The 14,188-nt window shown below is 32.1% G+C and overlaps 2 protein-coding genes across 3 annotated transcripts; both read right to left on the bottom strand.

Annotated features, from left to right (window-relative positions):
* Positions 1-852: 852 nt before the first annotated feature.
* LOC122595585 (F-box protein At4g00755-like) lies at positions 853-5,141 on the bottom strand. 2 transcript variants are annotated; one of them, XM_043767970.1, is made up of 6 exons: positions 5,036-5,141; positions 3,043-3,172; positions 2,435-2,851; positions 1,977-2,143; positions 1,453-1,571; positions 853-1,365 (listed from the first exon to the last, which is right to left on the bottom strand). In XM_043767970.1, exons 2-6 carry the CDS (start codon positions 3,167-3,169, stop codon positions 1,047-1,049), a joined length of 1,149 nt encoding a protein of 382 aa, XP_043623905.1. In that variant the 5' UTR covers positions 3,170-3,172; positions 5,036-5,141; the 3' UTR covers positions 853-1,046. The 2 variants fall into 2 exon arrangements, with proteins under 2 accessions (XP_043623905.1, XP_043623906.1); XM_043767971.1 differs by having other exon boundaries at positions 3,043-3,188; positions 5,036-5,131.
* A 6,510-nt stretch (positions 5,142-11,651) lies between these two features.
* LOC122598077 (F-box protein PP2-A13-like) lies at positions 11,652-13,523 on the bottom strand. Its single transcript, XM_043770688.1, has 3 exons — positions 13,016-13,523; positions 12,567-12,685; positions 11,652-12,191 (listed from the first exon to the last, which is right to left on the bottom strand). Exons 1-3 carry the CDS (start codon positions 13,325-13,327, stop codon positions 11,795-11,797), a joined length of 828 nt encoding a protein of 275 aa, XP_043626623.1. The 5' UTR covers positions 13,328-13,523; the 3' UTR covers positions 11,652-11,794.
* Between the last annotated feature and the right edge of the window lie 665 nt (positions 13,524-14,188).

Raw genomic sequence — 14,188 nt, forward strand, 5'->3', positions numbered from 1 at the left:
CCAGCTAAATGCTCCTGATGCCCCCACCTCATTGGCAAGGACTTCTCATATGCATTTCTAAGATTTCGAACCCGTGACCAACATTTGACTGAAAGACATAAGGGACATTAAATGTCCAATTGGGCTAAATATCAAGGAATGTTCACGTCAATTATAAACAAACAAATATAGGAATGGTCACACCAACTAATTTAGGTAGTTGTCGCATTAGACTCGCACCACCTTCGCAAAAATAACCTAAAAAACTAGACGGCACAGCACCCAAAAACTATACCCACACCACCCAATACCTAGAAAAAAAAGGACTTCCACTTGTCTGACACCAGTTCCTTACAAAGGTGAACTAGTCCGGCCCTTCAACGGTTCCACCCCATAACCACACAAAGGTGAACTAGTCCAGCCCTTCAACGGTTCCACCCCATACCCACACCAATTCTTGAAATCGCCGACCTAGACGACCCCAGATGGAATACCTTACATCTTGTCACTCATGGTAGAACTACGTTGTTTATTAGATTAACAAACCAGTGTGTCTAATTTGGTTACTGTTTTTTGGATACGGTCACCAACATGGTGTCAAGTGTCTCTGATCAAGCTTAGGAAAATGCTCTAGAATATAATTCATTGGCTGTTCAAAACAAAACAATGGTCTAGAATAACTAGTGTCAATTACTTGACATTTAATTTTAAACTTTTATAACTACAATGTGGGTATCCAAATCGCGAGAAACAAAGGGCAACATATAGTAGGTTCATAACATAAATACAATCTTAAGCCACAAGTCCTCATAAAAGGTTACAAAACCTCCTAGAAACAGGAAACTAATCAATTAGTTAAACGACAATTTCATCTGCCAACAAAGATCAAAACTTGAAATTATTCCCAACATCTTTAGGAAGCTCACTACCAGATTTTGCTTGGATTTCAGCTTAGAAAGTCAAACAACGGAGTAAATTTAGCATGACATCAAGATTGAATAAGCCTGTAGTACCAGAAACTATACACTATCTAGAATACGCAAGAAAACAAACTGTACCATGATCACTTAAATTATGAAGATCGGATCAATCTCATCATAATCAAGCTCATCATCATCATCGACCCACTCATGTTCTTGGAAATCATCATCTAGAGCTGCGTCTAGCATCATAAAGTCTTGCAAGTTTGCCAAAGCTAGGTGTCGATGATGTTCTACGGGAAGCATACTGGGACTAAGTGAATCAATTTGTCTATTGGAAACATGGTACATAATACGTACAAATTCCTCAGCATCATACTTAAGAGTTATCGCATTCGACGGTTCAGAAAACTCGACACAAAATGCAGGTGATAACTGACGTCCTATGGCCTGGACATGAGCCACGCTGTATAAAACACCAATTTGTAGTGTCACATAAAACACATGCTTATAGTTCATGCACACATTTTAAGAAGTGCTAGATCTTACATACCATATGTAGTATTTGGCATCTGCTGCTTGTTTCTGAACTCGACCCAACAGCTCAATCTGCAAATAGCCACCAACGCAGACCACAGGCTCCGGCAACTGGAACCTTTGTAATCGATTTTCCTGTTGAGCCAAAGAATTCTGATGAATAGCTGATTAAAAAACTATATTTTTAGAGCTGACAAGATACTTGGCTCAGTCAGGTTGGGAAGCTGGTAATATTGATTGGGCGAGAACATTACTTTTGATCTGGATCAGAATGAGTCAGGCGAAGGCCTGAAAACACTTCTGGTCATTTTAAGAAGCATTTAAAAAGCTATAAGTTTTAATAAGCAATTTAGAGAGCGGTGTGCACAAAACTACTAGTATCTTCACAATGCTCAAATGGTCAGTTCAGTAAATCTTGGTAACATATAATTACTGCATTTCAAGTCTTGCACAGGGCCAAGATTTTGCAATGCTTATAAAATCAGTTATCTGTACCATTTTCTTTTAACGTGATTAAAAATAAATTTAATTAGCCCTTACCTGAGCCACAGGGAACACTTCTGATGTATATGTCCAAATGAACTTGTCATTAGCACATTTTCCTTCCTCCATAAAATTATAATCCATCTCCTTCCAACATTTCGGATGGCCTAACCGGAATCGCACAAATCTTGAAGAGTATATCGGGGAGTCCAACTGAAAGGATGCTGTGTACAAGAATGACACTCAGTAAGATTGGTGTTAAATTTTATGTTAGATTAAGAGAATCCAATGGCGTGTTAGCTCAATTAGCATTGGGTAGGGCATTGTTGGCCGATTAACACAATGTCTTGGGTTTAAGTGCCCAAGCACCCCCATAACCACAATCTTTGAAAGAATCACATGACAGATATGCCCTCCACATTACGGATACAGAGTCGATTGTGGCCAGTGTGGGTTGCCGTTACCAACCTTTTGCCACAAATTAAAAAAAAAACAAACAAACAAAACAAACCAACCTTGAAATGGATGCAAGTTGATTTCAGTTATAACACAAAGATTAGAAGTCAACTTATAAATCAATATCTCTGGTGTTTCCGGATCGTCACTTCCTTTGCTTGACCAGTACAAGTCACGATAAAGAACTTTTTCTCGTGGGTCAAGAGTAAGTGCAATGCTTTCTTCTGGGTAGTTATCGGTGCTTGACGCACTTACTGCACGAGAAATGCAATAAGTCTGTGGGAATACTGTAATAGCTCGGAAAAGAGAAGAATATGCCCGGTGATCTCTCTTGCCCACTACACGTTCCATAACATCACCCGGCGGATCGTCACCGGCGTTCTCCGAGTTGTGACTCAGTTCAATTACACTAGAAATGTTAGCAAGCTGAGGATATCTTTTAACAAAGAGCTGCTTGCTAAGTCCATTAGAGATCACTGCAACCAACAAATAATTTCCACGAGTTCATATAGCTCTAAAGTATGAAAGAGTGGGACCACTGACTAAAAATTCATGCGTTAAACAAAGATCCAAACATGAAATTAGCTATTTACCACACATTAGTAGTATGGAGTAAAAACTAACAAATGCAAGCTATCAAGTGTAGGATATTACAGATGCTACTCACCAATCTTTTGCCAATATCGAGATACAGCAGATGCACGGATGAGATCAGCTGAATCATCCAGAGACATAAGTACTTTGAGCGCCATGTCAGGTTCAAGCCATTGCAGGAAATCTATCTGAGTCTCCATATTCTGTGAAAAATAGAGTCTAGTTTATGATATTAACTAGGTTCATTTTGGCTGTGCTTCAACACGGGTAAAAAGATATTTATTTAAGATGGTTCCAAATATATATTTATTTAAGATGGTTCCAAATATTTTTATTGTATATATTTCGAAGGATTATTAAAGATTTTTAAGTCAATTCAATAACTATGATTAAGCAAGAAAATTGTTCGATCTCAACTAAATCCAACTTTCTAAAACTTGTATATAAGAAATTAACTAAATTATAAGTCTAAAACTGTCATATTTTGGAGTAACATTTATAGATTTCAACAATTTCAGATAAAAACTACTCGTTTAGTGTAAAGAGCAAATTGTCAAAAGTTCATGTAATAACATATAACAATTTAACTTTTCAATTGTATTGATTACTTGATCGGTATTGTTATTGTTGGGAATTACTGATATGTAAAAAGATATTTATTTATAATGATTTCGAATAATATGCAGTACACAAGACCACCTGTCCACCTCAATGTTAAATAATGCAATACTAAACTAAACACCTTCCATATAACTTATTGCTATCCTTATATATCTTTTTTTAACACCAGCATTTTCCGATTTCCATTTGCATGTCCCCCCCTGCAATATCGTCTAAAATAATTAGACATCCTGGGCTTTATCCTAAAAATCTAACCACATCATATACGTTAAGGTATCAGCAGCATTTTGTCCTAATGTAGTCTGAAAAGTAAATTAATACCATTTCAGTATCTTAGTCATTCATCATGAACCAGGCCACCCAAATATATCTTAGCAAAAAACCTAGGCAGCATCGACTTTTTTACCCAACAACGGCGGCAGATCCACACTAACTAATGCTACTAATTTCTATATAATAATCATATATTATATTTGCACTCATCTGAATTCATCAATTTTTACCCATCACAGAATCAAAGGACCAGTCTCTCATACACGGCCTAACATGGATCTGACCCTGCCTAACGTCTAGATAAAAATCACCCGGGGGTCATCGGTGACAGAGGAAACAAACATGTGTAACTAAATCAAACATCAGGGATTATGACCTGCGTACAACATGAGAAAAAAAGTTTTAACAACTTTTTTTTTAATTTTCTAGGCATATGGTAGCAGGCAGCATGCTTCTATATAATGATCAAACGAAACAAAACCTTCATTCATAAACATAGGATCATACAATTTCTCCTTTCCACATACACAACACAATTATTTCAAACAAATTTTCTACTTTCCCGACATTTCCTATTCCAGCTACGTTTTCACTTCTAGTAATGCTAAATTCTATTCTATCACACACGGATAAAAAAAAACACGCCGTTATCCTGCCATCTGTACAGCTTAAACTATCAGTTATTCAAAAACTTATTCCTCTAGAAACACATAACCATAAAAAATAAAAAAAATAAAAATAAAAATAAAAAATCTTGCATAAGAATTTTATAAGTTAATCATCATAGAAGTTTAAACCAAACCTCACGAATCCTATTATATTTTTCGTTAACAACTAATCTACGAGGTCGGAATTTACTGCCACACAAAATCGAACCGAATTTTCACTAGGTAAAAATTTTGAAACTTGGACCTAGATTTCTAATCCATAACTTAATATTTGATAACCATTTTGACAACTTTTTCTAAAATATTTCACATTCAATCAAATTAAAAAAAAAAAATTGTATCAACAATAATTATAGCATTTTTAAGGAACTACATAAAGGATCAGTCACATTATAATTAAATTAGAGAGAGAACAGATATACATTAACGATGTGCGTGTATATATATATATATATATATATATGATTGTATAGATTAGATGTAGAAAAGATGAAAGCAAATTACCTTTTTCAGTTGAAAGAAATAACCCTAGAAAAAAAAAAGAGAAAAATTGGGGATTTTTGGATTGAAGAGAGTGTGGCGGTGGGGAATAGGTGTTTGTAGGGAAATGGTAGAAAATTATAGCCAACTTTATTCACATGGACAATATCTATAAATCTATATACGAGATGGTACCCTTGCGATGGTCGGTGGCAACGGTAATGTTAGTAGCGATAGTGGTAACGAGGTGGTTATTAATTTAAAAGTAATTGACGTAAATGATAGTATAGTTATTTTATGGTTAAGAGATCTATAAGAGAAGATAGATCCTTTCATATGTGGCACTTCTTTTTTCTTGTCAACCGGCTTTTTTAGGGGGAATTACATACATCCCGTTAAAAATCTTTTTAATTACATATATCCCCAAATTATGTTTGATATAACAACTATACCATTTTTAGCTCTTTTTATTTTTAGAACTTTTATACCATTTTCCAAAACGATTATTGATTATTTATTCTCTCAATCAACCATTCTTCAACAATTGGTTTTGCTTTCGGATCAACCCATTTGACAATACAATTGTAGATGTTTTATATAGTTTTTGGTTATTTTAAGACGGCTTTGTAATGTATTTTATCTTGTAACAATGACTATTTCATCTTTTCATTTGATCGTATGTTTTGATGTTGGTATTTTAGGGACAAGGGTGTAGTGCCAAAGTTATGGCAATTTGGCAAGTTTTGACAAGAAATCAACCAATAAGGAGCCGTCACGTGTACAACCCAAATTCTTGACAAAAAATACCAATTCTTAACCAAAATATAGGGTGTAGGGGCAATCGGCAAGTGGTTGTATCTATCTATCTATTAATCAATGAAATAATAATGATACTAATAATAATATATATATAGCATCCATTAAGGACATGGCATGTTTGTCTTGATGCACACAAAACCCATAAACAATTAATATATATAGCACCCAACGTTCACAACAATCGGCCAAAACTAGCCGATCCAGCTTGCCAAACTTTGCCAAAACTAGCCGATTAAAGTTGCCGATACATATGCTATAGTATAGCCGAAAAGTCGATCCTTGCCGATGATTTTTGCCGATAAAACAAGCCGACTATACCCTTGCCTCTTATAATCATGAATACTGGAGAATTACTTAAGCAAACTCACAATTCTAATTCATTTTTGTATCCTACTTTATTTGTAATATGGAGATAGTAATACTTATTTGATTTCACAATTCTGATTCATTTTTTCCCATCATTACTCATTATTGGTTCCTTAAACAATCAGTTAACATTGCGAAAGCTTCATATTGCGGAATTAAAAGTAACAATTAAACTGGCCAAATGCATAGAATGCCTGACATAAGTACATAACTTCAATGATAAATTGATAATAATATGTAGTATAGTCCCAAATCTAACACTTCCTATTTGTAGATCGATAGTTGTACTCAAGTTTATTATACAAAGAATTTGAGGAATAAATGTGAGCTTTGATACGTGATAATCTAATTGAATGTTAACTCCTATGAATGGATCAGATATTGGATAAATTATTATTATTGATGAAAGGGTAAAATTGTCATAAATTAAATTATTTTCACTATAGTAAATAAGATTGGCTAAAAATGAGGTTTATATGATAAGAATGGGTATATTTGTTAATTGCAACATAGCTTGGATATATATGTAATTAATAAAGTTTTGGAGGGGATGTATTGATATTTAATTTTATGTTTTTTAATGCTCATGTGACAGTTCATTTGTCATGTCATCATTTGCCTACGTGAACATTTGCTTCTTTTTTTTCATACAATTTTAAATAGCAAATAAAGAAGTCAAATACAATATTAGAACTCAAGACCTCTAACTTTTAGTATTATACACAAACTACTTGATCTAACTTAATATTTGTTTATATTTTGCAAACTACGTTAGATATTCATTAAATATTAAAACTAATTAAAATACATTGATAATATATTGTCGATATTTGTAACTTATCTTTTTCTATATTCTTTTGTATTTAATTATCTTTATCTTTATACGTAGAATATAATTTACTTTAATATAATATAAAACTAGATTATATTGATAATTACATCTAATATTTTATTAACCAATTATGTTATCAATGTTAAATTTAGATATTTTCTTTATCAATTTCACACATATATATTTTTGATATTTTAATCTATATTTGTAACTTATCTCTATATAACTAAGATCCCGTATTTTGATAATATATGAGCGCAAAGATGTTTATATATGCTTTGGCCCACGTCTTTTTATTAATTCAATGATAATTATCATTGTTTTTAGTGAGATTATTTATAATATTATATTTAATATATATAGATCATAGAAAAACAATTTTATGGTTTATAAATATTTACGTTTCATTAATAATGCTTTAACATATTTGATACTCCTTCCGTCCTATTAAAAGTGTCTTAGTTTGACCTTAGATTTTTTTTTTTGTTATATAAAACTTGATGAAAATAATACCAATGAAAACACGTTTAAAACACAATCGATTTATATAACATTTATCAAGTATTATATATATTTATAAATTATAATTTTATTATTTGCATCAGTTATAAATTGACTATTTTTTATATTATCATAAACTATGAATAACAATGTAATTATCTGTTAATTTTAGTTTACGTTATCAGTGAATCCCGCACGGGTTTAATCAAGTTAATTAATAAAGGAGATAGATAGTTTGGATAAATATGAGTGTAATATTTTAGAGATATATTTGGTAGATTTAGTGTGTGTGAGTTAGAAATGTGTTGAAAATAAGGTTATTTTAGGTATTTTAAAGGTAGAAAGTTGAAAATAGAAGATGATAATTTGTTTATTAATATAGTATAGAAATATAGAAAAATGATATTGAAAGCCCTAGTTGTCACTGACAATTTAGTACATGCTTAAAAACTTGTACATTTTATATTAAAAACCATCCCTTAATTTTCTAACAAAGTACAAACTATAATGCATCAAATTGGTTTTTACTGTCTTTAAGGCTATCATTAACAAAACTTATAAATATATACTAGTGTAAGCATCGAGATTAATGTCAGATTATCCTTAGCATTAAGTCTTCGAGTAATATGTGGTATAAATATAGAGCAAAGAACAATACGATTAGTTGGAAGGATTGGTATTGATATAAATTTAATGTAACATAATGCTTATATATTTTTGACCCGTTCGTTGTGCGGAAATCTTGAAGAAAATTTACCTTTAAAAACAACGTATATTTATGCATAAGTTGCAAGTCTTTTGAGTTGCAATTTGCTAAAATCTTTTTGAAGCAACACATGCGACATGTGTGGTGTTGATCTTTTAGAAGCAACGCATACACTATATTGACTGGATGATATACATGCGTCATGCCATTTTGTAACGAAAAAACTACTATGGATTTTGCGTGTTGCGACATTTCAACTTCATATGAACAACGACGTAAGGCATATATGTCCGTAGATAAATTAAACAAACATGAACGAAATGTATTCATGTTCATTCACTTATTTAAGTTAACTGAATAAATGAACAAACATAGAAGTTTTGAACAAATAAAACTTTATATTTTAAAATTTTTAATTTAATAAATGATCAACTTTATTATTAATTAAAAACTTTTTTTATCCTTAAAAGTCTTCCAAAATTATTTATCTATATAAACAACCTACAAAAAACCATCACATATTCTCAACCCAAAAAAAACCTACGGCCAAAAAAAAATACGATCAATTACCAAATGAGTTTTTTTTTATTTATATATTTTGTTCATATTTAATCATTATTATTATTATTTAACATTTAATTGTTATGTTATTGTTATTTTTATCTCTTTTAATTTAGTTTGTTTTCCATTTTAGATTCATTATGGCTTCTTATTCAATAACAAAAAATAAAGCCACATTAGTTTATCTTGAAAATCTTAAGCCAACACATATTAACCATCATCTACGACTCTGTATTGTGCATGTATGGACTATTTCGAAGTGGAACAACCCGAAGAAAATCAAAATGTTCGAGATGGTCTTTGTTGATGAATTGATATATATTTTTCAAATTATATACTTTGTTGCAAATTTTTTAATTAACTAAATTTGAAAGGAAAAAAAAGTTTAACCGGAATCAATATTTATATGGAGTTAATTTTCATATATTTTTCTTTTAGCTTTCATACTGATTAAGTTGTGGTATTGGTCATATTGATAGTTGCTCGAATCATATTAGCTTTGATTAATATATTTTGAAACTACCCGTCCGTTAGACGGGCTTGAGCACTATTAAAGATAATAACATATGTGTTATACTCCCTCCGTCCCACTAAATGTGTCTTAGTTTGAATTTTCAAAGTCTTTCTTTATAAACTTTGACCTTAAATATTTTAACTTGTGTTATATAATATTTGATGAAAATTATAACAATAAAAAGTATATTTAAAACTCAATCCATTCATATAACTTTCATCAAATATTATATAACACAATTCAAAATATTTAAGGTCAAAGTTTATAAAAAAGGACTTTGAATATTCAAAATAGAACATAATTAATGGGACGGATGGAGCATATATAAATGAGTGAAATTTTCATATGAGGACGTTAACTTTAAAATTTTATAAATTCAAAAAGTATCTACATGAATTTGATGTCAAATTTCAGCTGTCAGCGCACTAATCGTAACATTGGTATTAGAATATAGTGTTTGCTAAACAAAACTCTACCTAGAGAATTAATATTCTTTCATAAAACTTGATTTATTTATCACACAGTACAATCATTAAAAAAATATATAATTCAGTAAAACATGTTTGTGGTAAATAAATCAAAAGTTGGGTACGAATATCACCCCGTCTTCTTAATACTAGTCCAAAATGTTGGATAAATTAAGCACATATAGTATAATATACATATATAAGTATATACAAAGAGATAAATTCGAGCATCTAGCATCTAACCTTAGTTGGTTCCAGAGAGAAATGACGACACTTGTGTGAAATATTGTTCTATTTTTATTCTCCGTTTTCCATATGGTGGGTAAGGTCGGTGCTTATAAAAAGGGGAATCCTTCAGCTTTTTACCTGTCACATCAGCATTATATCACTCAGGATTTCACACAGGACTCTCTTTGACTTATAAGGACAGTTTCTTGAAACTTTTTCGCCACATCATCAATTCTTTTATAATTATTTCTAATTAACAAAAACACCATTCAAATAAAGTATTTCTATTATTAATAAAATATTATAACACTTATTAAAAAAAAGTTATGATCCTAATAATAGAAAATAAATATTACGAAACTAGACATAATAAAAACATTAATAAAACATTACAACACTTATTAAAACATCAACGTTGACGGTAATTTTTCAGGAGGTTCCAAACATGTTCCACTAGGGCATTGCAAAGTTGATGGTGCGTCATTCTATCACGTAACTCTGCGAAGACCCACATTTGCGTTGCAACCCTTTCATCCTACGTACGTGTTGACATATTAGTTGGGTCGACCAAATAATCTTCCTCAAGGTCGGAAATTGCGCTACCGTTGACATGAACAATCATGTTGTGTAGAATGACACAAGCATACATAATGCGTTTTATTTTGTTCACCAAAAACGGGCGGGCATTATGTTTAAGGATTGCCCAATGACCTTGGAGCACCCCGAAAGCTCGTTCGACATCCTTTCTTGCAGCCTCTTGATAGCGCTTGAACTTTGTAGTCTTTGGGTCCATCGGGCATTCAAAACACTTGACTAGTGTCGCCCATTCAGGATAAATACCGTCATCCAGATAATATCTCTTGGTAAACTCTTCGCCGTTAATAATATATTGGATTTCGGGAGCTCTATCTTGGAGTAGATCATCGAAGTAATCTGATTCATTAAAGACGTTGATGTCGTTGTTCGAACATGTCGGGCCAAAGTAAGCATGCCAAAAATCCACAAATCATATGAAGCAACTGCTTCATGCATGATCTTCGGATGTCCTTTGTCGCCTCGTGTGTACTGCCCTTGCCAAGCCATCGGACAGTTTATCCAACCCCAATGCATACAATCAATACTACCAAACATAGAAAACCATGTATCTGTTCATGCTTACTTACCAAACATTGAACATCATCAGTTGTCGGCTTTCTCAAGTAGTCGATGTGATATAAATAATAAACGCACTTACAAAAGTTATTTAAACAATCAACTGAAGTCGCACGCCCCATATGTAAGTATTCATCTAATTGGTCGGGAGTGAACCCTAGTCCCGGTATCACAATTGGATACCCATCGACTCACCCCGTATAAACTATATGATCCTGGTACAATACCTCCATGCTAATCCTCACATGATCTGGGCCGATCATCATGTGATTGGATCGTTAACTAAGCTTGATTTAGGTTTCACCTTTCATCATATGATAATATGAGAATTTTTTAATCTTCTTATAAATGCCAATCATATAATAATATTGAAATATTTATAACTCTAATCACTCACTCGAGTACACTCGAGTATGTTACATTGGCTCTTACTTTACATACAACACAACATATATCGTACTAATATAACTATGAATTCAGGACAACAATCCAAATAGAATCTAACCTATATCAACAAATTTTCTCATATATATTCCACTAAATTACCACCAAATCATCATTCAAATAATCATATTATACAAATGTCAACATAAATTCAGGCTAGCTTATAGTAATTGGACTTTGAATATTCATTTGGCTACTTACTAGGACATATAAGAACTGAGTCTATAGAAAGACCACCTTTCGTATGAGTGCAATCGATCTGTGTCAAAGAAAACTCCACCTTCATCGGCGTGTTTGAGTCTTTGACGACGAATTCACCAACATGGTGGTATTCCCAGTTTTCTGTTTTCTCCAAAAATCGTTTCACAACACTATGCTGACCTTCTCCAGTCGTAAATTTAAACTCCACAGGTTTCACATTCCACCCATGGACATCCTCAGTGCTACACACACGTCTTCCATTTCGATTTAAGACCTTCCCTAGCTGTAACTTGAATGACAATGAATAAGTTCCGGCTGGAAACAAGAACTCAATGTTGCCATCTACTTCTAGCCACCAGATTTGTCTAAGATACGCAACCGTAGAGTATCTGACAAGTGACAAATGAATGATTAAATCAAAATTAACATGTTATGTACCTATGAGAAATGTACTTTTTTCTCGTTTTAAAGACAAATACTTCACACATATGTTTTATCCGTATCGAAACTTGCATTTTAGTGTCACTTAAACTCACAAGTTTTTTAATTAGCAAGTTACTCTAATATAGACTAAAGCCTCAATGTATACAAAACAAATGAAAAGTAGTTAACATCCAAATGCCCAATTGTCATGGCTTTTCCGCTTGACGGCTCAAATTAGTTATTTGATGTAATATTTGGACATCTTGCAAGAATGTAAATAAAAGTTTGTTGTTAAAATAAAAAGCATACAAACGAAGAAAACAAAAATCATTCTAATTTACCTTGATTCATCAGAAGGAATACGATTCCAATATCGTCTATCATCAATTCCGGTAATTGTTAATGCCTTTGATGAAATAGACACGCAACCACCTCCACTAGTCTTGTCCACCCAAAATTCCTGAAACAATATTATTATGTTAATATGTCCAATTTTACTTTAAGTCCCAACAAAGCCCACATAGTCAGAAAAATATATATATATATATATATATATATACTTTTTTATAAAGAAAATCACACTTACAAAATAGTACTCATTGATACCAATAACTTCATACATATATAACTGTCTATAGCCTTTTTTACGTACAATATTACTATATTTTTGTGTGAAAATAAACTATGTAGATGAGATTGAGTATTTTTGTTAATGTATTTTTGGCAATGGCTCAATTTTAACAAAATAAGCAAATTTGAAAGAACAACAAAACAAAGAGAGAAACCGAACCTTATTGCCATCATCAAAAGCCACCGGGCAACTCAACTTAGCAAAAATCTCCTTTTCTCCTAATCTTTTGTTATTGTTAAGCCACAGTTTTTCAACTAAATGATGATAATTATTTGGCAATTTGGAGACCCATATAAAATCTGCTGTAGAAGCTGCTCGAAATGCTCGGTTGATTCTAGCTAACTTGCATATCTCATGAGGTTCTAAATAAGATAACATTAACGCTACACAAGATTCAGGTATGTCACCAAGGTTAAGCTCGGATGGACTTTCTGGTTCATCCGAGCTTAACAATGACGTATTAGCACCCATGTTTTGGTCTAAAATATGAAAAGTAGGTGAGTTTGGTGGCTAGGAGTGATGGCTGATGATGGTTGTATGGTGGAAAAATATTTGAGAACAAGATTTTGGAAAGCATATGTAGAAGGTGGTGTTACTATATATGTGAGAAATAGAATATTTTTGACAGTTTGATGGAGAAAAAAAGAGCTATGAGGTGTGCTTTATCCATTACATATATCATATATGTAGTAATGACATGGATTTGTGAGCTTTATATCTACGATATTTAAGTTATAATCTTATTATTTATTATTGGACAATTTGTTTTACATTATCATAAATAATGTATAATAACTATCAATTATTTTTTATTTACACTATCAATCACCCCATGCATTGCATGGATTTAATCTAGTATATAAATATAACATGAAGTAATAGTGTGCATACATGTTAACTTTTTTATATATTGTTACTAGCATGGTACCCGCGCAACATAGTGGTGGTTGTGACGGTGATAGTGTGGTGGTGGACGCGACTGTTGTTAGTGGATGCGGGCGTTGAATGTTGTAGATAATTGATTTAAAGGTAACTGATGTACAAGATTAATAAAAATATGTTAAAAGATAGAGTGATGATAATGTAATTTAATCATTAATGTTAAGGGGGTAATGTACGTGAAAAAAATATTAAGGGGTGCTAGGTGAAAATATTACATCTTTTTAAACACTTCTAAAAATAAAATGTTTTTTTCTTTATTAAATAGTACTGGCACGTTACCCGCGCAATGCGGCGGTGATTGAGACAGCGACGATGTAGTGGTGGGGGTGACTATTAGTGGTAGAGAGTGGTGTGAATAATTGATGTAAAGAGTTAATAATGATATTTTAA

This window comes from Erigeron canadensis, chromosome 4 (assembly GCF_010389155.1).
Source record: "Erigeron canadensis isolate Cc75 chromosome 4, C_canadensis_v1, whole genome shotgun sequence".
In the NCBI taxonomy this organism is placed as follows: Eukaryota; Viridiplantae; Streptophyta; class Magnoliopsida; order Asterales; family Asteraceae; genus Erigeron; species Erigeron canadensis.